The sequence below is a fragment of the Cricetulus griseus genome (assembly GCF_003668045.3).
Source record: "Cricetulus griseus strain 17A/GY chromosome 1 unlocalized genomic scaffold, alternate assembly CriGri-PICRH-1.0 chr1_0, whole genome shotgun sequence".
In the NCBI taxonomy this organism is placed as follows: domain Eukaryota; kingdom Metazoa; phylum Chordata; class Mammalia; order Rodentia; family Cricetidae; genus Cricetulus; species Cricetulus griseus.
Window position 1 is genome coordinate 159646598 of NW_023276806.1, and position 23648 is coordinate 159670245.

Below are 23648 nucleotides of genomic sequence, written 5' to 3' on the forward strand. Positions count from 1 at the left end.
TTTTAACGCCTCCCAAGTGGCTTATGCTAACCTCAACTCAGGGAAATAGAAACTTATATGTCCCCATCTGGGTCATTATAAATAACATCTACGATGTCCCCGAAGCTCTAATTGTCCCATCGATAATGTTGACGATTTATAACTGAATGTTATCTGAAAAGCAGTTAATTTTCTGGAAAATATTCAAAGGCAAACACTGAATGCTGCAATACAAAATTGTATTCGACTTAACTTTTGCCAGTTTCCTGGGATGTGTAAGCAGAATTATATTTTCACAGCAGTTAGAGAAGTCCCAGGCTGAAGTGCTATTTAATCTCCTTCCATAAACACCAGCCCTGAGCTACAATTAGCTGCTTTGTGGTTGCTGCTAAATTGCTCCCCATAAGATATTTCATAACATTATCGTTCCCCTGCAAACCATACTCTAAAAAATGTGCACCGAGGACCCAGGGGTTCTCTTTGTTACATCCCTGCTCTAGACCGGGATGTTCTTAAAGAGCCCATTCCCTGGTCAGAGATCCTGGGCTTTCAGACCCTTGAGTTTGACGAGAGAACCCGTAAACCCTCGGTTCCTGTAGGCAGCAGCTGTTAGCTGGGCTGCACCCCCCAAAAGGTGGCAAAGACTCAGAGGACACTTGGCACTTGGCGCGCGCTCAGTGCGGGTACCCTGGGCTGAATTGGGGTTTCTGAACCCAGACCGTGGAGCTCCCAGAGAAAGGGTGTGCAGTGGAGTGGAGGGATGTAGGCTTGTTTTTGTGGGTGATTTTGGAAAGTAGTAGCTCGCCTGTTTCGCGGGTTTTTAAGCCCCTTGGCATGCCCTGACCTGATCGGGAGGGAGTCAACTGCTCTCAGGAATGTTCCTGGAGAAGGTGGGAGACTGCTTCCCAGGCGAGGCCCGTGGGTGCTGGAGGGCACCCGCGAGGTCAGGCGGGGAGATGCGCACAGCGGGGGCGTCCGGGACCCCTCCCTGGGCGCCCGGTGACGACGACTGGACCGAGCCTCTGCACCGCCCGGGCTGTCAAGCGCGCGCGGGGGGGGGCGGGGGAGGAAGGGGTGGAGGTGCGAGGGGAGGAGGAGGGCTGGCACCGGAGCGCCGCGGTGTCGGTGCAATAAAAATGCATCCCATGGAACTGCCCATGGAGAAGGACGGGACCGAGCCGCAGCGGCCACAGGAGGTGGGAAAAGCAGAGGAGGACGGCCGGGAGGCGGCGGCGGCCGGGAAGTGAAAGGTCTCGCAAAGTTCAGCGTTGGCTGCCGGCGCCGAGCCCCGGGCGAGCGGCTCACCCGCCCTCCGGGCCGCTCTGCGGGCAGAGGCCAGGCCGGCTATGGTCCCGGGGCTCCCGCCGCTCCTGAGCTGCCCGGGCCCCGCCAGGCCGGTGCGCGACGGTCACCCCGCCGCCCGGCACGGTCCCGGCCCGCGGCTCCGTGCCCACGGTGCCCACTGAGCGAGCCTGGCGTCCCGGGAGGAGGAAGAACCACAGAGCCCCGGGTGCTCCCGAGGACCACTGCCGCTTCATCCCACCGGCTCCCGCCGCTGCCCGGCCATGGGGAGCTGCGCACGGCTGCTGCTGCTCTGGGGCTGCTCGGCGGTGGCCGCAGGTGGGTGGTGACGCGGCCGGGCCCCCACCCCTCTTCCCTTGCTCCTGCCCACCCCCCAAGCTCGGGGACTGTGGGGATGTAGGGACCCCGGACAGGGAGCCCTGAGCTCTGCTACCGAGGATGAAGCGAGTGGCCATGTTCCGTCTCCTTTGCCCGCGACTCCGCACTTTCAAACACTTGATTTTTTTTTTCCCCCTGCAACTGAGATACACATGTCCTTGAATAACCAGATATCCTGGGTACGCCCTGCAGGAGATAGAGAGATCAGTGTTTCTTTCTGGGTTTGGCTTGAGAAAAAAACTGCCTTTGCACTTGGCGAGGGGAACAAAGGACCCAGCTCGCCATCCCCGGGCTCTCCATGGCCTGAGGAGTGACGAGCTTGCGTGGGCCGAGACCGCTTTCTCAGTTAGAGCGATCACCACCTTCCCGGATCTCACTCTTGTGTACTTGGGAACCAGGTAGGGCCACCTGGGGTGAGGGTGAGCGCCCTCTTCCCCGGGGCGGTGGCTGCAAGGCAGTAGAACTCGGAGCTGGGGACCATGGGGGGTGATCACTCAGGTGGTGATTGCCCGGAGCTGGCTGACCGCCCCTGGGGAATTGGTACCCTGGTCGAGGCTCTGCAGGAGGTCGGAGGCGGGTCTGCTCCTTGGCTCAGTAACTGGACTATGGGCAACCGTCAGATGCCCTCTCCCTCCCACTCGGGTCCTGGCTCTCTTGGACTGCCCTTAGGCCACCGGTTCCAGGTTTGCTGTTTCTGAGTCCCTGAGCCCCTCTCTGCTCCTCTCCCTTCTTTCTCGCAGGACACCTGGCTTTCAGTTGGGCTAAGTACAGCACAGTGGGGTACAGGGTAAAGATTGTGAGGCACCCTGATTTCATCCTCCCTCAGATGGACGTGACTTGCTCCAGAAAGCAGAATATGGGTTAGAGGAACCGACTGGAAGATTCAGAGCATTGTAGCATGCATCTCTTGGGTAGGGCTGCTTCCACTCTCTCCTCAGAGCTGCTGGCTGGAGAGTAAGCCTCCTCTATCAGTCCATACCCCCCCGTCATCTCTTCAGGGATCACCACTGTTTTTGCTCACTGATAACTATTTATTATCAAATTATTAGGGTGTGGAAACTTTTATTTATTATTTTTCCCAAGGATCCGTCAAACATCTCACTGTTAAAGATCTCACTTGAATTCTTCCTGCTCACACTCCTTACTGTGCATTACACATCCACGCTCCCACAAAAAGTGAACTTTTCATAAACTTCCCCCCCCCTTTCAAGCCATGTTATGACAAAAAAAATAATAAACCACGGGAGCAATCAAGAGGTTGTAAATAAACATCACAAGGCGAGTGTTGCAAGTCAAAGATACTTGTACAGGCAGTATGCGCTTTTCCCCCTGGAATGTTTCTCAGGTGAGTCATAGAACACTGTGTTTGTGTGTTTCTGGCCACAGGCAGCTGTTGTGCCCGCTAATCAGAACAATAGCAAACAGTCTGGGCATGGTGCACATGTTCATTTGACACTTAAAAAATAATGCCTGAGGAAACCCCTTATTTTGGTTGCAAGCCTGTGTGAGGTAGTGATTGTCACTGTGTGAAATCTCCCCTCTCCAGTCAAAGCTGTCATTTGGCTCCACCCAATGCCCCCTGTGATAACAATTCAGAGGTCTGTCTCTTAAACAGAAACATCCAATTAGCCAGAGTTTGGGCTTTGGTTTCCTTTTCCTTCTTTTCCTCTGTGTTTTAATTTTTCTTAAATGGACAATTTTTTTGCTTATGGCAGTCACAATTAAAATGACAAACCCAAATTAAAGGATTATGACATGTAGCCAGAATGTGATTAAGTGGGTAGTGTTTACCACTCTAAGTACTCCTGAAGCATTAAGGTGGCTGGGAGCTTTGGGAGGGCAGGTCTGTCTCTTTAAGAGGATGTTTAGTTCATGGCAGTTGTGAGAGGTGCAGTTTGGTGTGCCAGACCATCAACATTTTCCAGCTAAGCCAACAGGTAAGTACCATACAACCTGCCACAGGAAGAGACACTTAAGAAGCAGAAAGCAGGGACAGAAAGCTTTCTGGTCATTGGTAGTTTGGAGGGTGTTTTTGTTTTTTAAATAGTTATATTTAGTTAGTATTAGACATGGATACCACACATTTGAGAACTGAGGTGTCATTGTATATTTATTAAATATCTTGTGTTGGATTTCCTAGAGAACTAATAAAGAAAATGAAGGAGACAGGGAGATCACTAGCTCAGTTGCTAAAATGCTTGTTATACAAACACGAGATGCCGAGTCCCATCCTTAGCAATCACATAAAAAAGTGAGGTGTGGGAGGGACCCCCACAACCCCACACTGGAGAGGCTGGGACCAGTAGACCCAGGTCTCACGGGCTAGCTAGTCTAACCTACTTGGCAAGTTCTAGGCCAGTGAGACCCTGTCTAAAAAAGCACAAGGTGAAGGGCTGGAGAGAGGGTTCAGTGATTGAGAGCACTTGCTGCTTTTGCAGAGGACATGGGTTCTGTTCCTAGCACTGAACACTAGGACTCACAACTATCCGTAACTACAGTTCCAGGGGATCCAGTACCCTCTTCTGGCTCCTTCATGCACCTGTGTTCACGTGGTACACATGCATGTACATACATGCACGCACACATACAGTATTCTGGCCTCCATATGCCTTGTGCACACTTACTTGTACACACATACAACTGCACACATGAACACACTATCATCTATCTTTCAAGCGCACACATGCTTGTGTACATGAATCACTGTGCGTGTCCAACCTTGTTTATGGTCCAGTTTGGCAGCTTCTTTTTAGAGAAAGGAAGGAGGATACCTTGACTGTTGTAGATAAATCAGGCACATAGCAGATCATGTCTATTCCCGATGGGTTTGTCTTGAATGACATAAGCTCTCCCCTCCTTAGGACTGAGTGGAGTAGCCGGAGCTAATTCCCGCTGTGAGAAGGCCTGCAACCCTCGCATGGGAAACTTGGCTTTGGGAAGAAAACTCCGGACAGACAGCACCTGTGGTCAGAACGCCACTGAACTGTTCTGCTTCTACAGCGAGAATGCTGATCTCACTTGCCGGCAGCCCAAATGTGACAAGTGTAACGCTGCCCACTCCCACCTGGCCCACCTGCCCTCTGCTATGGCAGACTCGTCCTTCAGGTTTCCCCGTACGTGGTGGCAGTCTGCAGAGAATGCGCACAGAGAAAAGATCCAGTTAGACCTGGAAGCAGAATTCTACTTTACTCACCTAATTATGGTGTTCAAGTCCCCCAGACCCTCAGCCATGGTGCTGGACCGGTCCCAGGACTTTGGAAAGACTTGGAAGCCTTACAAGTACTTTGCAACCAACTGCTCAGCTACTTTTGGCCTGGAAGATGATGTTGTCAAGAAGGGAGCTATTTGCACATCTAGATACTCAGATGCTTTTCCATGCACCGGAGGAGAGGTAAGGGCCCCTGTTTAACTATACGCTGTAAGGAGGGAAAGGTAGAAAAATGCTACCAGCCCACATATTTTAAAAGCGTGAAGCTATACTTGTAGCAACATGAATGAAATTAGAATTTTTCGTGAGCTTGTCATAAATTATTTCTCACCCTTGGACATGGATGTGTAGTTGTTCTCAAGCAGATTGCCCACTGGCTGGATTTTTGTCAGAATTCTAAGGTTCTAGGTTTTTCCTTTGCACCATCCCTCTATCTGGGATGCTTAAGACTGCTGGTCCCTCCAGGTAGCATGGATACTTACTATGTTGCTGAGAAAGCCTGCTTTGAAGTTTGTGCTGAGGTTTTTTTCTGATACTTGTAGCATAAATGTAGTAAATAAAAACAAAGCCAGGGAAGGGGGATACCTTCATCACAAGACAGTAAGGAGAGCTGCTGAGAAGGTGACTCAGTTGGCTAAGAGCTTCCCTTGCAAGCATGATAACTTTAGTTCAGAACCCCCCCCCCAAAAAAAAAAGCTGTGTGTGAGGATGTCTGCTTGCAACCTCACTGCTGGGGAGGTAGAGACAGGAGGATCCATGGGGCTCATTTGCCTGCCACTGTGGCCAAATAGCAAGCCACAGGTTCAGTGAGAAGCCCTTTCTCAAAAAGTAAGGGAGAAAGCCTGGGGAGATGGCTTGGTTGATAAAGTGTCTGAGATACAAGCATGAGGATTTGAGTTCAGACCCTTGGCAACTGTGTAAAAGCATGATGGGTCCCCAAGGTCTGCTGGCTAGCTGGCTAACTTAGCCAATCAGCAAACTCTGGGTTCTCTGTGAGGTATTACCTCAAAAGATAAGGCTGATAGTTGAAAGATACTTGATGTCAGCCTCTGGCCTCCAAATGCACACACACACACACACACACACACACACACACACACACACACACACACACTGTGCATGCATTACACACATGCACACAAATAAGGTAAAAAAGAGATAGAGGAAGATGTCCACCAGTAGCCCCTACTCTCCATGAGCAGGTATACATACATGTACATGGATATTACACATACACTACACACATATAAATAAGGTAGAAAAGTGATCAGGGAGGATGCTAGCCTTCAACATCTGGCCTCCATACAAATGTACATAAATTCATACATGTACACAAACATACACACACACACACACATACATACATACACACATACACACACACACACCTTGGAGGTTTGGTATTAAGATGCAAGAATGTGAGCAAGCAAAGGAAGATAGTTCCTTTTAATGCAAAAGATGATGCGAGGCTCACGTATACATGGCCTCCACTTAGGGACTTGGGTCTGTCCTCCTTCCTAGGGCCAAAGTCAGGCCATTTTCATTCTGTAAATCAGCCTTGCCATCTACAGGTCCTTCCCCTTTGGGCAGAATAGGTCATCTTAACTTTCACAGAGGCTCCCAGGGAAGTTCTTGCTAGGTATATGAGAGTACATACAAAGATCTAGATGAAAGCAAGCTAAGAGACTCTGATGCGTTCAACAGCTAGATCAAGAGATGCTGATTCAAAAATGACAAGGAGGGATGGAGAGATGGTTCAGCAGTTACAAGCAATGGCTGCTTTTCCAGAGGACCCAGGTTCAATTCTCGGCACCCACATGGTGGCTCACAAACCATCCGCAACTCCAGTACTGGGACTACAATGCCCTCTTCTGGTTTTCATGGGTACCAGGCACACACACACGTGGCACACAGACATACACATAGGCAAAAAAATTAAATTAAATTAAAAATTAAAACAATAAAAGAAGGAAAACAGAGAGAGAGAGAGAGAAGAAAGAAAGAGAGAGAGAGAGAGAGAGAGAGAGAGAGAGAGAGAGAGAGAGTCATCTTTCTGATGCTGATAGCTACCATGAATGTAAAGTCTAGGTAAGTGATGTACAGCCAGGGGTCATCTTACATAATCCCCTGGCATCAGGACTTTTAGTGATGTCTGGAGACACTGTTGTCCTATGAGGAGTGGTGTTCACCACTGGAATCTAGTGGTTGGAAGCCAGGGTAGAGCTAAGTCCTAGACAATGCACAAAATAGTATTCCCTACTCCTTCCCCAAAAAGAATTATCTAGCCCAAGATGTCAACACCACCCTGGTTGAGAAAGTAGGAGGTAGGTAATGGGCATGCATCCAATGCACATGACACAAAGGCTTTAGTCACTGAGATAAGAAGCTTGCAGGAGTCATTTACACAACTACTCACCAGTTTCCCAGATGGCGGCATTTAACAAACATTTATCGAGTCCCTGCTGTATGTCAAGCACTACTCTCCTTGGTGCTACTAGTTCTGCTTTGGGTCGGTAGAGGATCTGCTTGTGGGGCCTGATGCAGAGTTTAGTGTAGGAATCCCTTCTTCCCTGAGCACTCTGACACAGAGTCCCAACGCTTGCTTCTATGGGTTTGCTCCCAAAGCACTCAAGAACAGTGCTACTGGAACCAGAACCAGGAAGGACTTGGTTTGCCACTGTTTCCCATTCTCCTCAGTAGCCTTTAAAGCTTGCTTAATATTGTAAGCCCTTTATACCCTGTTATGATGGACGTTTTTAAAGATACGAGGGCAGGGGAGAGAAAGATAAGTTAGAGTCTGTTTTCTTATGTGGAGAACACTTTGTGCTAAAAACAAATGAATGGGCCAGGCGGTGGTGGTGGGTGACTTTAATCCCAGCACTTGAGAAGCAGAGACAGATGGATCTCTGTGAGTTTGAGTCCAGCTGGGTCTACAAAGTGAGTTCCAAGATAGCCCTAAAGCTACAGACAAACCTTGTCTCAAAAAAACAAAACTCAAAACAAAACATCAACAACAACAAAAAACAAGCAAGTGAATGGTTTGAACTCTCAGACTGCTTTGGAGCTGACCCACAGGTGCCTATCAGCTCTCTATACCTCAGTGTTACTGGGCTGCAGGTGTTTGCAAAAGCAGCAAAAATAGTGGGTAACCAGATGACAGGGGCCTGCTGACTAACAGGTGTCACACTGGATTAGTACAGTGGTTCCACAATTACTCAGAGATGGCTAACACAATACTTACCTGGGCTGTACTGGAAGGGCAAACTAAATTGCTGGGTAGCTCAGCCAATCAAGGTTTTGCCTTGCAAGCACAAGGACCTGTTTTCCATCCCAGAACCCACATAAAAAAGCTGGGCATGGTGCCACACACTTGTAATCCCTGCCCTGGGAAGGCAGAGATAGGCAGATTCTGAGGGCTTGTTGGCCAGGTAGTCCAACATACTTGGTGAGCTTCAGGTCAATGAGACCCTGTCTTTAAAAAAGACAAAGGTAGACAGCCCTGGAGGAACAACAAGCCTGTCTGATAGAATCCACACGTGTATGTGTACCTAAACACAAATGTGCACACACTCGTGCACAATACTAAATAGTTATCACCAGTGCTTACATCACATTCCAAGCAGAGACTACAATTTTTATCATGTATTTCAATGGACAGATACCATTTTATTTTTATTTTTTTGAGACAGGGTTTCTCTCCATAGCTTTGTAGGCCAGGTTGCCCTGGAACTCACAGAGATCTGCCTGCCTCTGCCCCTCCCCACCCCCCATGTGCCACCACCACCCGGCTTCAGATACTATTTTAAATCTATGTTGTAAACATTTTTGGTTAACCCTGCTATTTTAGCAGACTTCTTTTTGTTTGTTTGTTTGTTTTGTTGTTGTTGTTGTTTTTTCGAGACAGGGTTTCTCTGCATTGCTTTGGAGCCTATCCTGCCACTCACTCTGGAGACCAGGCTGGCCTCGAACTCACAGAGATCCGCCTGCCTCTGCCTCCCGAGTGCTGTGATTAAAAAGGTGTGCGCCACCAACGCCCGGCTAGCAGACTTCTTTTTTAATGGCAAGGGAAAACACATTTAGTTTAGCATCCCTTAGAGCAGTATTTACAACAGTAATCTACTGCTGAATTTCTCCCCGAAACTTTCTCTTCTGAGTTAGCAAGCAAAAGAGCCTTGCTCCTGACGGTGGTGGCACATGCCTTTAATTGGGAAGCAGAGACAGGTGGATCTCTGTGAGTTCCAGGACAGCCAAGGCTGCTACAGAGAAATCCTGTCTCGAAAAACCAAAGAAAAGAAAAAAAGGAGAGAGAGAGAGAGAGAGAGAGAGAGAGAGAGAGAGAGAGAGAGAGAGATTGAGAGAGAGCCTTGCTTCAAGATCAGAGCCCAAGGAAGCTTCCTAGGACCTATCAAGAATGGAACACCTCTCGTCACTCTAGAACAAAAGTTGGATGGAGTGAATTGTGTTCAGCTACAGTTAATTTTGCAGCTAACACTGCAAATCACCAGGTTGTATCTTTGGAAACACAGTGTTCAGAAAAACAAGCCAGCGACCTGGATTTCAAATAGGACATCTCAAGTTCCATTTCTTGCTTGCCAATAACCTCATAGATCTGTATCTTCCTGAATTTTATATGACTTGCTCACAACTTCAGTAAGCAGGTGTAGTTATGCCCCTGCCACAATTTAGCTTCCAGGGTTCATTCAGAAATCTGGAGCTGAGCTTTGAAATCTTCTAGCTGCACGTCTAAAGAGTCTCATGCCTCCATCAAACAAAGCTGGAGGGACCACATTCTGAAAGAGGGCTTTAAGAACTTAGGTGTATTAATTCACCCAGGCTGCTTTGTGGGAGACAAATACTGGTGGTTGAACCCAGGGTCTTGACCATGCTAGGCAAGCTCTCTACACTGAGCTACACATTCAGCCCCAAAGGATGACTTTTTAAACCATAAAGTTTTAAACCTGCTACATGGACTTCTGGAGGTGGCCAGTATTTTAAAAGGATGGGGTGTGGTTATTGTTAAGCATACCTCCTACCAAGAGGATGAGTATGTGGCCCAGAAGTAGCATGATTTGTCCAACAGTTTATTGTAAGCTGTGGGACAGAGTTAGGAATAAAGGGTCTTCTGACCTGAAGTCCAGTATTGTTCCATAAATTATGTTCTCCCTCTAATACTGACACCCAGAACTGCTGTGCACCCCCTCCCTCCCCACTGTCTCAAAGCCATTTATTTGCTGCTATTCATTTGGATGATATATAGAAGAAAAAGAATTTTCCAAATAGCTTTCTCCTAAGAAACAATATCTTGAGATGTCAATGGTGTTTCAAGATGGACAGATTCAATGGTCAAGTTAGTCTAGGAAACACGGACTGGGGTCATGATCTATTTTCTGTTACTGTAATAGAATGCCTGAATCTAGGCAATTTGCAGAGACAGATGCAAATTTGGTTTGTAGTTCTGGAGGTTGCCAAATCTAACACCATGGTACCAACGTCTGCTTAGCACTCTAACAAAGTCAAAGGCATCACATGTTTTCACAAAACAACTTGTTAGCTTGGGTCTCCCTAGTCTTATAAAACTACTAACCTCATCACCCTCTAATGCAATCCCAATTACTGCTTGAAGCTCCTACCTCTAATACTATCAACATAGGAATTTGGAGCTTAAGTTTCGCACAGATGAAATTTTGGAGAGCAAAGTCAAACATCTACAACTGGGTTCAACAAAGTTAAACATCTGTAGACACAGATACTATCATTTGCCTTGCACACCAGTGAGAGAAAAAGGAACATGGCATTCAATCCAATTGGTTTGGCCACGGGCCCTCTTTCTGCAGCACTCCAATTACGGTCTGCCAGGACTCCAGAGCTCCACAGAGCACTATGTGGGAAATCCTGCAAAGGAGGTAGTATGTGCTGCCAAAGCCTCAGTGAAAGGCACAGACAGGCCTGGGGCTCAGGTGGTTTGATTTCAAGACTCTCTGTCAACTAGGGCTTAGTCAATTTGACAGAGCAGTAGATAATAACAAGCTTGGAACTGAAGATGGTGAGTTAATTAGGCTCTTTCAGGATGAAAAGAGGCCCCCTTACCCCACCTCTGGGCAAAGAAAATGGAGGAAAGCGAGGAGAGATAGCACATCACTCAGGGTCCCCTAGTCTTCCAGGCTTCCCGGAAGTGGGATTTTGATCATGTGAACTGAAAGCAACGGTCATTTATCTCTCTGCTCACTCCCTGTTCCATTGACTGATTATTAAAAGAATTCTACACAATGCCGGGCGTTGGTGGCACATGCCTTTAATCCCAGCACTCGGGAGGCAGAGGCAGGCGGATCAAGTTCGAGGCCAGCCTGGTCTCCAGAGCAAGTGCCAGGATAGGCTCCAAAGCTACACAGAGAAACCCTGTCTCGAAAAAACCAAAAATAAATAAATAAATAAATAAATAAATAAATAAATAAATAAATAAATAAATAAATTCTACACAAGATTTGGATCACAATCAACTGGACCACCTAGTTTTTTTTTTTTTTCCTCCAGAACATAATGAATAGATCACACTCAAAGAGAAGACAGCAAAGTCATAGGCAGCAATAAGAGAAGCCAAGAGCACAACAGAGGAGCTACGTCTCCCAGCTGTCCTTGAACAGACAATGTCTGCTAACAGGGTAGGGATTTTATCAGTCTTGTTTATGACTGTTTTCTTGGCAAGTAGGACATTGATTTGATCACACAGGCAGTCAATAAATATGTAACTGGAATGAGTGGAGGGATGAGTGATAAGCTGGGAAAGTGTAGAAAAATGTTCTTAAATAGAAAGTGAAGGCAAAACTAATGAGGGCTGAGTAGGGAGTGAGAGGCAGAAGCTCCAGTTGACACGGAGAAACTAAGATGGCGTAATAGCAGACAAATATAGAGAGGGACAATTAATAAGGATGCCAATGTCCACCAGCCCAGTCATTTAAATAACTTTTGAGCTTCTGTGTGTCAGGGATCACTCTAGATTCTAGGGGTATATCAGTGAACTGGACAGGATTTCCCTATCCTAATGAAAACTTTAGATTCTAATGCAGGGGTTGGGTGGGCGGGCTGGGGAATTGAGAGTAAATAAAATGTGTCATGTACCAGAGAATGATAAATCCTAAGGAGAAAATAACCACAGGAGATGGAGAATGTCAACAAGAGGGCGCTACTTCTAAAAATTACTAAGTGATCTATGTTTGATAGAATGGACAACTGAGCTTCTGGAAAGCTCTTGATTGAACAACATCTGTTACTTAGGGGCCTCTCTCTCTCTCTCTCTTTTTCTCTCCCTCTGTCGCTCTTTGTGTGTGTGTGTGTGTGTGTGTGTACTATGCATGTGTATGCACATCTGTTTGTATACATGTGTGCATATGTATGTAAAGGCCAGAGGGGAACATTGGCTGTCTTACACCATCTCTCCCATCTTGTGTTTTGAGAAAGATTCTCTCACTGAACTTGAGCTCACTGGTTAGGCAAAAGCACCAGTAACACCCCACTCCCGCACCTCCCCAGCACCAGGATTCCAGCTTTTACATGGGCTTCAGGGATAGAACTCAGATTCTCACACTTGTATAGCAAACACTTCACTGAATTACATGTCCCTCAACTTGTAAAAAAAAAAAAAAGTAAAATGAAATTGGATGTTAATAATTATGACAACAGAGTGATCAAAATCTAATTTTTTTGCTAATCAATCAAAACCCACTTCCCTAGAATGAGGGAAAAAGACTGTAATGTCACGCAGGGGTGGGGGCAGGTACACTGATGACAGGGGAAGAGAACACTACTCATGAGAAATTTGAAGGCTGGATTGTTTAAATGGTTTCCCTACAACTATCCCACTGGACCCTGTCTTCCCAACCTCTTTTCCCACTACACATGCTACGCTAAAATGTGCCTGTGACAAGTTGGGTACCATGTATGTTCCTTTTCTTTTCGGTCCTTCAGCCTATTGAGTGAGAGGCCATCTATGGACTGACACCTTTAGTAACTTAGGGCAGTGTATGACTAGTCCCGAAAATACATTGTGTAGATGGCATTCCCTTCAAGATCCAAGCATTTAGCTGTCTCTTTAGGATATTGACAAGTTTGAATTCTAATACCTGGTGATAAAAGTCTGTAGTGCAGAAAGTGATCAGCTGATTGAGTTTTTACATGTATTTACATGTTTATGTTAAACTATGCTTGAGATTTTTTTTTAACTTAAAGGATAAGACAAACTAATACAGGAGTAGGAATGTGCTTTAAACAATGCTCTTTAGTTAGCTGTTTTTGCCAGTTGCTGACATCTGCTCATGCCTGTCTCATCAACAGTATCTGTGATAAGCCATGATGGTGAGCTAGTAATCTATGTAGTCTTCCAGTAGAAAGACCCTTGCAAGCATACTGTAGCCCGTCTTCTTTAAAGAACTCCATTAAAGCTGGGCATTGGTGGCCCACACCTATAATCTCAGCACTAGGGAGGCAGAAGCAGAGGGATCTCTGTGAGTTTGAGGCCAGCATGGTCTACATGGTGAGTTCAGCAAAACAAGAAGAACCCTATTGGTCAGGTATCAATATGAACTGAATTACATTGGCATAAAAATGATGGACAATTGGTGAGTCAGAGTAATTCAGCCACATAAGCGATAAGCTAGCCAGTAGGAGAGATGGCGTAATGATCTTACCTTGAGATTATTGATATGATTAAGTTCTAATATAACTTCAAAGTAGAGAAGGTAGCTGTCAGGATAGCTCAGTAGCTTAGGACACTTGCGACAAGCCTGATGACCTAAGTTTGATCCTCAGGACACATGTATGGAAGGAGAGAACTCACTCTTGAAAATTGTCCTCTGACTCCCACACATGTGATGTCACATATAACCTCCCCCCCACATAAATAAATGGAACAAAACGGTTAAAGAAGAATTCATTAAGTAGGAGACAAAACTAAAACTAGACTAGTCTGTAACTGTTAGGGGTTGTAAACAATGTCCAGACTGACAGGTAATTTGAAATGTATTGCATTATATACTTTGGGTTAAGAAATGACTGTTTTCTTATGGTCTAAAAATACTTATAACAAGTGAAGATTTAACATCAGATAATTTAAAACAGTCGTTCTCAACCCTCCTAATGCTGCAACCCTTTAATACAGTTCCTCATGTTGTGGTGACCAAATTATTTTCATTACTACTTCATGACTGTAATCTTGCTACTCTTGTGAATCATAATGTAAATATCTGTGTTTTCTGATGGTCTTAGGTGACCTCTGTGAAAAAGCCCAAAGGGATTGTGACCCACAGGTTGAGAACCACTGATTTAAAATAAGGCATCTGGGGAGAAGTGTGTAACTTTCTAGTGTCACTGAGCATACTTTTTGATTGGTTTGATTTTTGAGAGGGGGAGAGAAACTTTCACCTAGCTAGTAGCTGCTCAAAGAAGTTTTTCTAAGTTAATTATCTAATATATTGATGTGCCTGTCATCTTGAAGTTCATCCTCAGCTAAAACTGTACAATGTTATGTCTAGTCACATACAACAATTTGATTATATGCAGCCTAAGGAATTCCTTTCCTCGGGAATTATAGCTAAAAATATATAATAGCACCTATTCAAAAAAAAGGTTCCTTCAATTTAAACAAACCTCACCCAGGTGTTATTGGTTAAAATCATTTAAAGAAGCTTCAGAAAAGGGGGGAGGCAAACATAGATGTCCAGGAGTGTGTGTGTGTGTGTGTGTGTGTGTGTGTGTGTGTGTGTGTGTGTGTGTGTGAGAGAGAGAGAGAGAGAGAGAGAGAGAGAGAGAGAGAGAGAATGTATGCATGAGTGTGTTTGTGTGTGTGTGTTGTGTTTTATGTGTGTGTGTGTACAGGTATACACACACAAGTGTTAATGTCAGGCATCTTCTATGTCTCTCCATCTTATTTTTTGAGACAGAGTCTCTCACTTAACCTGGAACTCATTAATTAAGCTTGACTGGCTTGCCAGCAAGTTCCAGGGACCTGCCTATCTCTACATAGTCACCACAGTGCTAGCTTGCCATCCTGTGCAGCATTTATGCAGGTGCTGGGGACCCAGACTCAAGTCTTCATGCTCATGCAAGCACTTTACCTGCTGAGCCTAGCCATGTCCCCAGTCACCTGAGTGAACTTTCCTTCCAACAAAATAACACCGTGGTTGGCTTTTTTTTTTTTTAAGTCTGTTTTTCATTTGTTTGATGTTTTAACTTTGCCAATATTTGATCAGAATATTCTGGAAACTTTGAGAAATCAGATTGCAAAATGTCAAATTTTTGTAGTGAGTCATGGAAACATTAAGGTTTAATGAAGAACGTATGAGAGGTAGATACCTGGAAGTCAGGTGTGTTCAAACATATGAGGCAGCTTCGAGACATGGAGAACCCTCAAAACCAGAATAGGGCTTAAGGGTATTAGGTGTTGGGAGCTCCATAAGCCTGTGAAGGTGACTCATACTAGCAGTGTGGGAGTGACTGCTTTTCACCTGAGGTGGGAGGTGTGTGGGAACTTAGGGGACTCTCTTCCTATTGCAACATGCCTCCCATCTCTTCCACCCACAGTGTTTGTTCATTGGGGGCCATTGTTCTTTGTATCACTGTATTCAATCTGTGGATACCAGCCCCCAAAGCCCTCTCCAGCACAGATTTCTGTAAGAAGGAAATGTCTGAGGTACATTTGTTGAACTGAACTGAATTAGATGAAAGTAACTACAAAAATATTTATTGACTGTACTGGATGTTACATGTTTACTAAGTAGTGATTCTTTCAAAATATTCATGGTTCATTCTTTGTTTAAAAAAAGATTTTATTTATATACTTATTATGTATACAACATTCTGCTTCCATGTATATCTGCACACCAGGAGAGGGCACCAGATCTCATAACGGATGGTTGTGAGCCACCATGTGGTTGCTGGGAATTGAACTCAGGACCTCTGGAAGAACAGTCAGTGCTCTTAACCTCTGAGCCATCTCTCCAGCCCCTCATGGTTCATTCTTACTATCTATAAATAGTTGAGAAAAAAAAAGCCCTCCTGACTTTCAGAGAGAAAGTTTGGGGGGATGTTTGTTTTTTTGTTTGTTTATCCCTGTAGACTTGGATGAATGGTAAGGAAAAATGCTGAGCAGGGAAAGGTAAGAAAGAGGATGTACAGAAAGGGGTGAATGCTTAGGCAGAGCCTCCAGGAAAAGCATCACCAAGACTATAGAACAAAGTCCCAAAGGCAAGCTGTGAGCTGCAGGCCTGTGCAGGAAAAAGCAAGGGCCCTGGGCCTGCTGGCCTGGGGCTTTCAGAAGTGCCAGGCAGCAGATGCTGAAGCAGAGTGGTCAAGATGGAGCAGAGCAGGTGAGATGGGAGAGGTGACTGAGAGCAGTGAGAAAACAAGGGACATCTCAAAAGCAGGTACCACAGGGAGGTCCAAATTTACTTCCACAAAGTCAAATCACTATCTTCAGCATCTTCTTATACTTCAAAATAAATCCCAATTTGCATCACCAATTGATTTGACTTACTTATAAAGTCATTAGTTTTCACCCTGATTGTTATTAAGTTATTGGCGTATCTAAACAAATGTTAGATACAATGCATTTTAAGATACATGTTAGGAAAAAACTACACAGGGAGGAAGGGTGAAGGAGGAGTTGGGGACCAGCAGGAATGCATGGCAGAAAATCAGACTAGATCTCATAGAGGTTAGATGGGCAGATGAGAGAGGAGGTGGCAAAAATGGTCAGATTTGAGTTTCTTTAGGAAAAGCTGACACCTTGCTGACAGGTTGGGTAGATGATGATGATGGGAAGGAGGAAGGAGATGAAGGAAAGGAAAATATAAGGGTGCTTATAACTCATACACCTGGAAGAATAAAACAACCCCTTTCTAAGAAGCAGAAGTCTCTGGGGGGACAGAAACTTATTTTGACATGCTACATGTAAGCTATTTATTAGACGCCCAGGTGCAGACACTGAGGAGGATTAGAGTCAAAGAAGTTGACAGTTTGCAGGATGTATTTGACGCTTTGAAACTCACTTGAGATGATGACTAAGCCCAGGCAGGGGCAGCTTTGTCCACTGATGCTGCCATTTCTGAAACACTCTCAGAAGTCCTAAGGCATTCAGAAGTCAGTCTTGCTCACTTCCGGGACCTTTGGTGATTGTGCTTTGAATTCCATTCCACAGCCAGAAGGATGGGTGTAGAAAATGACAAGAGAGTGGGAAAGTGCAAGCAGCACTTTGGGTTTCTACAGGAGGTACCAAGACAATCAGAGAGAAGGAGGAGCAGTGGCTGGGACAGAGTGACAGTAGATCCTTATGGGTCTACTGTCTGTGATCCTCTCCATCAGTTCTACTTCTCATTCACCGGCATAAATTCTAATGCAAGCATGTTTTCGATGGATGGAAGGATGGATGGCTAGATGGATGAGTAGATGGCTGGCTGTCTGGATGACCAGATAGTTCATGTTCATCCATAAGGACTTTATTTAGGCTCCATCTTTCACCTAAACTCAGGGGTAGCTATATTGTACATGAGCATCGTGTGTGTGCATCCCAGTACCCGTAATCACTTCTGCTGTAGCAGCCATCACATTCTTTTGTGAGCTCCTTAAGGAAGTGCAGACCATACCTGAGTGTCTAAACATGCTGCCTGTCATTAGAGAGAGATTCATGAAATAAATGAATTCTGAGATTATTAATATTATTGATGACAACTTCATTTTTTGTGATTTAAAGTACGTTTACAGCAGAGAATCAGGTATAAGACACATAAGTAGTGTGCTTGAGCAGGCGCTTGCCAAATGCCTCTTAAATCTGCCACTCGGGGTGACAGGTCCTCAGGAGAACAGTCGACAAGTATAGCTTTTCACTAAGATGTTGTCATGGGTTCCATTCTTTTGCAAACCCAAGCCGCAGGCTCTGTTTCTAGTCTCCTGAGGCCTGCTATGAAGGAAAGACTCCCGTCTATTCCCACCTCTTGGAAACAGTACAAGGTACATGGCAAGGTTCACTCCAGGATGCCATTCAGTTTTGTCATCAGTGTCCCTGCAAATGATTGGGAAGGGTGCCTCGTGCATGTTCTTCTGCAGTGCTGCCAACTGGGCTCTCGCCACACTGCTGTGCTTAGGGCACGAGTAGTTGTTTGGGAATTCTGGAGAACGAGCCTCGTGATATTATCCCTGGATGAGCTTTCTTGGCTGTTGGCTTGCTTGTGTAAAACCAGGCTTGCCTCTCTCTCCCACAAAGACCTACTCTTTCAAGTAAGCCAAACAACATCCACCTCATCTACTTATCTAGAGTTCAGAGAAAATAGTAGTTGAGAGAGAAATCATTTTTGGAGAAAGAGCTTAAATATTAGCAGGAGGGTGGCGGTGGTGCACACCTTTAATCCCAGCACTCAGGAGGCAGAGGCAGGTGGATCTCTGTGAGTTCGAGGCCAGCCTGGTCTACAGAGCAAGTGCCAGAACAGCCAGGGCTTTCTTGGAAAACCAAAAAAGAAAGTGAGATAGTGACAGAGAGGGAGGGAAGGAGGGAGGGAGGGCGAGAGCCTGAACTGTGTCTCCTCTTCTCCAGTTACCCATATGGTGTGTGTCTAAAGACTGGATAATGCAAATGAGAGTCTCAAGGCATGTCTCTTAAGGATGACTAAAAACTGAAAGGAGGGGATGGAATTTCCTGGGAAAGTACATAACAGAAAGTTGCCTGCAGACTAGTTGGAGAGTCTGAAGCACTGGGTGACAAGGGGAATGGGAAGGAGAAGCGGACCATGAAGGCTGGGTTCTGATCTCTCAGCCTCAGTCCTGAGAGAGCTGGAGGCCCACCAGCAGCCCTAGGCAAGGGTAACATAACCAGAGCTATAGGAGGAAAATGGAGGGACCAGCATGAGAAACCCTTAAGCAAAACACGGAAGATTTATTTCAGTAGTGATACATAAATTCCTCTGTTCAAAGCTCGGCTGACCTACCACCACCAGGGAGGTGTGACTGACTTATCAGCTATTCATGTGAAAAGCGGGGAGGGGTGGGGATGGACAACCCTGAGGGTTTTAGTTGACTGTGATTTCAGTGTGAAGCATCAACACACCGTGCCTGCCAAAACCCTGAATGCAATCTTAGGCTACATTAGCAGAAGAGCAGTGTTCCAGGCAAAGCAGAGAATAGCCCTCTGTCCTCCTCCTCAAAGCACAGCTAGAATATTATGTGCAGGTCAAGATTTTCCTATTTAGAGACCGCCGAGCAGAACTAGTGAGAGCAATTAGAACCCTTGTTATATAATGAACAATTAACTTGGGGTATTTCGCCTAGGAGAGGATTTATGGATGTTCAGGGATTGGCAGCATTCTTCAGATATTTGAAGAGGGATTAAATGGAGTCTGATGCTTTCAGAAGGCAAGAGTATGACCAGAGCGAGACTTTCTGAAAACTTAAATGTATCCTGAGTCAGATTGAACTTGACAATTTCTCCTGCTGGGGATGTTTCAGAAAAAAATCCAAGGACCCATGGAGGGAGGCTCACCAGCAGAGGTGGCAGCCTCAGGAACTGCTCTGTCCCCTCCAGCTCTCTATGCATTCATTTCGACTTAAGAAAGTCTTTACATCCTTTCTCGTTTGAGAGCGGAGGTCTGGTGGTAGGTACTACAGAACTCTGCAGAGCTAGCTAGACTGCCGGTGTGGCCAGCTGAGCAGCCACCATCTGCTGCAGCAGACTCTCATGCTGCTGTGGAAGAAACGGCCTGCTTCTTAACCATTAACCACTAGGAAGTCATTCAGCAGCCAGGGGAAGGAAATGAAGATAGAGAAAACAAGTCCCTACTGTCCAGGTTTTTGCTTTGTATGGTTGGGGGTCATTTCATCCGTATTTTGTAATAGATCAGATACCATGTGGCCATTTGAGAGAGGAGTTGGAGCCCCCATCTGGCCTGCACCTGGGAGGCTAGCAGCTCTCTGGCTTTTACATCCATTGGCCAATTCTGCTGCTGTCCCCTCCAGATGAGGTTCCATCATCTGACACTGCAGTGTAGCCTGAGTAGCTGCCTTCTTATTCAAGGGACCTTCAGTTCTTCATTTATAAACTGGGTCAATGTAAGACTCGGATGTCTCATATGTAACTGTGTTTCTATAAATGACTGAGTACTGTGTAATTACTAGTAACAAATCTCTATCTTACTAGTGAAGATGACACTTGGGAACACTTCATTTGGTGACCAACCAGATATTTGTTTCTAGGGATGCAGTAACAAACAGAATGCATTCCACTTCTAAAGTCCAAACAATAGGTGTAAATGAAGTTTTCTTTTTAAAAATTATTGTAATTCAGTTGGGCAGTGGTGGTACAAGCCTTTAATTAGAGCACTTGAGAGACAGAGGCAGGTGGATCTCAGTGAGTTTGAGGCCAGTCTGGTCTACAAAGTGAGTTCCAGGACAGCTAGGACCATTAGACAGAGAAACTCTGTCTCAAAAAAAATGATTGTATTTCATGTGAATTAGTGTTTGGCTGAAAATATGTGTGTACAGCACAGGTGTGAGCATCATATGGGTGCTGGGAATTGAATCCAGGACCTCTGGAAGAGCAGCCAGTGCTGAGATATCTCTCTGGACCTCTAAATAGACTCCTTTACAACAACAGTCAGTTATAAATTAGGGACTTCTTGTAGTAACTGAGTATTTGTCAATGTTCCCTAGATCATCGAGGATCTATCGTTTTACCTTAGTGACTTTAGACATTTGGTGGCAAACAAACATCCATCTTGGTTATTTAATAGTAGATAAATAAACATAAAGAATTATATGCTTTTTTAAAAGCCATAGACCAGCCATCTTGTTGGACAGTAACAAAGTTGCTAACAATGTTAGATTTGGTGAAAAGACAATTCATGTCTCTTTGGTCCATATTTAGTTCTGCCTATCTCCTGTGACTTTACAAATTATTTTAACATTGTATCATGAATGTCAAGTACAAGATAAAGAGCCAAATTTTAAGAGATATTTTTAGGTGGCAATGCTACAGCCAGATGAAAGTATGACCTGAAAGTGAAATGCCTGAGCAAGACTGAAAGAAATGTACCCACCTACACCTTTTTGGTATTCCAGACTCCTGAAGTAATTTCTAAGTAGCCTTATCTGGAGGCTGCTCTGTAGTGAGCTTACAGTGAGCAACAGTTAGCTCTCAACCCTCCTCTGGGTTCCCTCTGAACTTTTTAGTCTTCAGCTAAGGGTAAAAATTCTTTATGACATTATATGAAAGGTTTGCTGTTAAGATGAATGGACTTTTCAAACACTATGCTTTTCAGGTGGGCGGTTGGTGGTGCACACCTTTAATCCCAGCACTCAGGAGGCAGAGACAGGTGGATCTCTGTGTGTTCGAGGCCAGCCTGGTCTACAGAGTGATTTCCAGGACAGGCTCCAAGGCTCCAAGAGAAACCCTGTCTTGGAAACCAAATATATATATATATATATATATATATATATATATATATATATATTCTCTTAAGGTGTTTTTCAAGTTAGTCAGGGAGTTAGAACATGTTTACAAGATTATCAGTTTAAAGTGTAAACAGAACACACACACACACACATAACCTGTTTTCCAAAAAACTTTATGAAAGATGTTCCAGGCCCATATTAAATCCACAGCCAGGAGTTCGGTGGTGCTGTTTCTCTTTAGCTGCTCTTTCCCCTTTAAAATCCCAACTAATAATGTACTTAGCCACTTTTGCATGGTCTTCTATAGCAGATTCCGTGAGCAAAGCCCATGTGGCTGGCTGCAACTCCAGGAGCTATGTCACTTATGTGGCTGGCCCCTGGTGCTGTACTCTTCAAAGGCCATTTTAATCTTATGGTCTGTTTCTAGCTAGTCATCTGCATCTTTTGAGCTGCTGGGGAATTCTGCAAAGACACTGTAGATATTTTACCCAGAAAGTTAATTTGATGACTGCCCCCTAAACTATTTGAAGGATTTCCATATTGAAGACTAAATAGGCTTATGTTGTATGGCCCCCCAGATAAGTATTAGATATTATATAGGACAGGGGGAACAATTCTGTTTCACATGTAACTACTGAATACTTAGACTCATTTAGTTTCCCCAAACCTTCACTCCTGTGTTGCCTCAGTTTTATCTGCCCTTCTCCCAATGAATTTAGTTAGCATGTGACCAGAAATATCACTTTCTTGGGATGGAAATAATGCAACACAAATGTTATAGAAATGTGTAGATTATGTATTTTATATTGTAATTCAGATATAGAACTGACTCTTCCCCTCCCCCACTTCCCAATATAATAACCTTTGTGGTCATTCTCAAATCATTGTTAGGTAACTGCATAAAAGCCTACACAAGCATGTATCTTGAAAACAGCACTCGGCCTTCTCATGCCACAGTCCCCGCCTAGTCAATGTGATTTCTTCCCTAAGAACTACACCCACCAAAAGCACTGCACGTCTTTTCAAACTGCATATTTCTCCAGTTCCAGAAAACCTTTGGCATCCATTTAGATTTAAAAGCACAGTCAGAAAAAGAAACGTTCAAAAACAGAGGTTACATGCTTGGCATCATAGAAGGAAAAGATGAAAATATTTTAATTGGTGGCTTAGGCATAGAAATAAAAGAGAAGCCATTGGCTACTCATTCAGAGGGGTAAATGGTATAGAAACTATGTGACATGAAGAACTGTAGACAGTTTACCCAGAGAATGAAAGCTAAGTTGATGACCACATTTAACCATTTGAAGGACTTTTCCATATTGAAGATAAAAATGAATTTACTTTGTTTATCTCCAATATAGTATCAGAAATTACATGACAGACTAGAGCTCAATGCAGACCTTCTGATAACGAAAACCATCCAGCAGTGAAATGTGCTGCTTGATGAGGGCAGGACCTCTTATCAAGTGGGTGGGTTCATACCAAGTCAGTGGGTCTCACAGCAAGTGGGTGGGACTCACAGCAAGTAGGTGGAACTTATAGCAAGTGGGTGGGATTCACAGCAAGTGGGTAGGTCTCATATCATGAGTAGGTGTCAGCCATAATAGAGGAAAGTTTCTCTGTTAAGAAATTAGGATTAAGTAGTCTTTTGTTCCCTTCTATTTCTTAAAAAATAATAATAAATAGAATTGTTTCATAGTATTTTTGATGGAGCTCAGTTTTCAAGAATTAAGGGGCAATTGGAATCTTGTGGTGTTCATTTTTCTAAAATTAGAGACCTCTGCAAACCAGACGTGATAGCACATGCCTGTAACTCCCAGGATTTAGAGGCTGAGGAGGAATAAGTGGAGGCTAGCCTGAGCTGCATAGTGAGTCCAAAGACAGTCTGGACTACACAGGGAGACTGTATTAGTTGCTTGTCTTGTTTTTGCAACAAAATACCCAACTTAAGCAACTCAAGGAAGAAGAGTGTATTATGTGTCCATCATGATGGAGAGGTCAGAGTGAGATGGACTTGGAGCAGCTGGTAACCTTGCATCTATAGTCAGGAAGCCAAGAATGATGAACATCACTGCTTTGCTGTCTTTCTTCTTTATTCATTTCAACAACCCACCTCATCAGATGGTGTCACCCACACTTTGGGAGGTCTTCCTACTTAATGTAATCTAGAAAATCCACGAAACAAAACCAGCAATGTGTTTCCATGATGATTCTAAATCCTATTGAGTTTATAATCAAGCTTATTCATCACAGAGACACTGTCTCATCAAAGAAGAAAAAAGGGAACCAAACCAGAAATCACTTGAAACAGTATGTGTGGTCGATTTTCTTCTTCAGTATTACAGCCTGGGTACTG

The 23648-nt window shown here is 44.7% G+C and overlaps 1 protein-coding gene across 2 annotated transcripts in view; it reads left to right on the top strand.

The window, feature by feature from the left end:
• Window positions 1-1075: 1075 nt before the first annotated feature.
• Window positions 1076-23648, top strand: part of Ntn4 (netrin 4) — a 102446-nt gene continuing 79873 nt past the window's right edge. The window contains exons 1-2 of one of the 2 annotated variants that reach the window (XM_027392640.2): window positions 1076-1599; window positions 4521-5050. In XM_027392640.2, the coding sequence (XP_027248441.1) occupies window positions 1545-1599; window positions 4521-5050 (585 nt within the window). In that variant the 5' untranslated portion in view covers window positions 1076-1544. The remainder of the gene's footprint in view (window positions 1600-4520; window positions 5051-23648) is intronic. The other variant, XM_027392639.2, reaches the window with a different exon arrangement.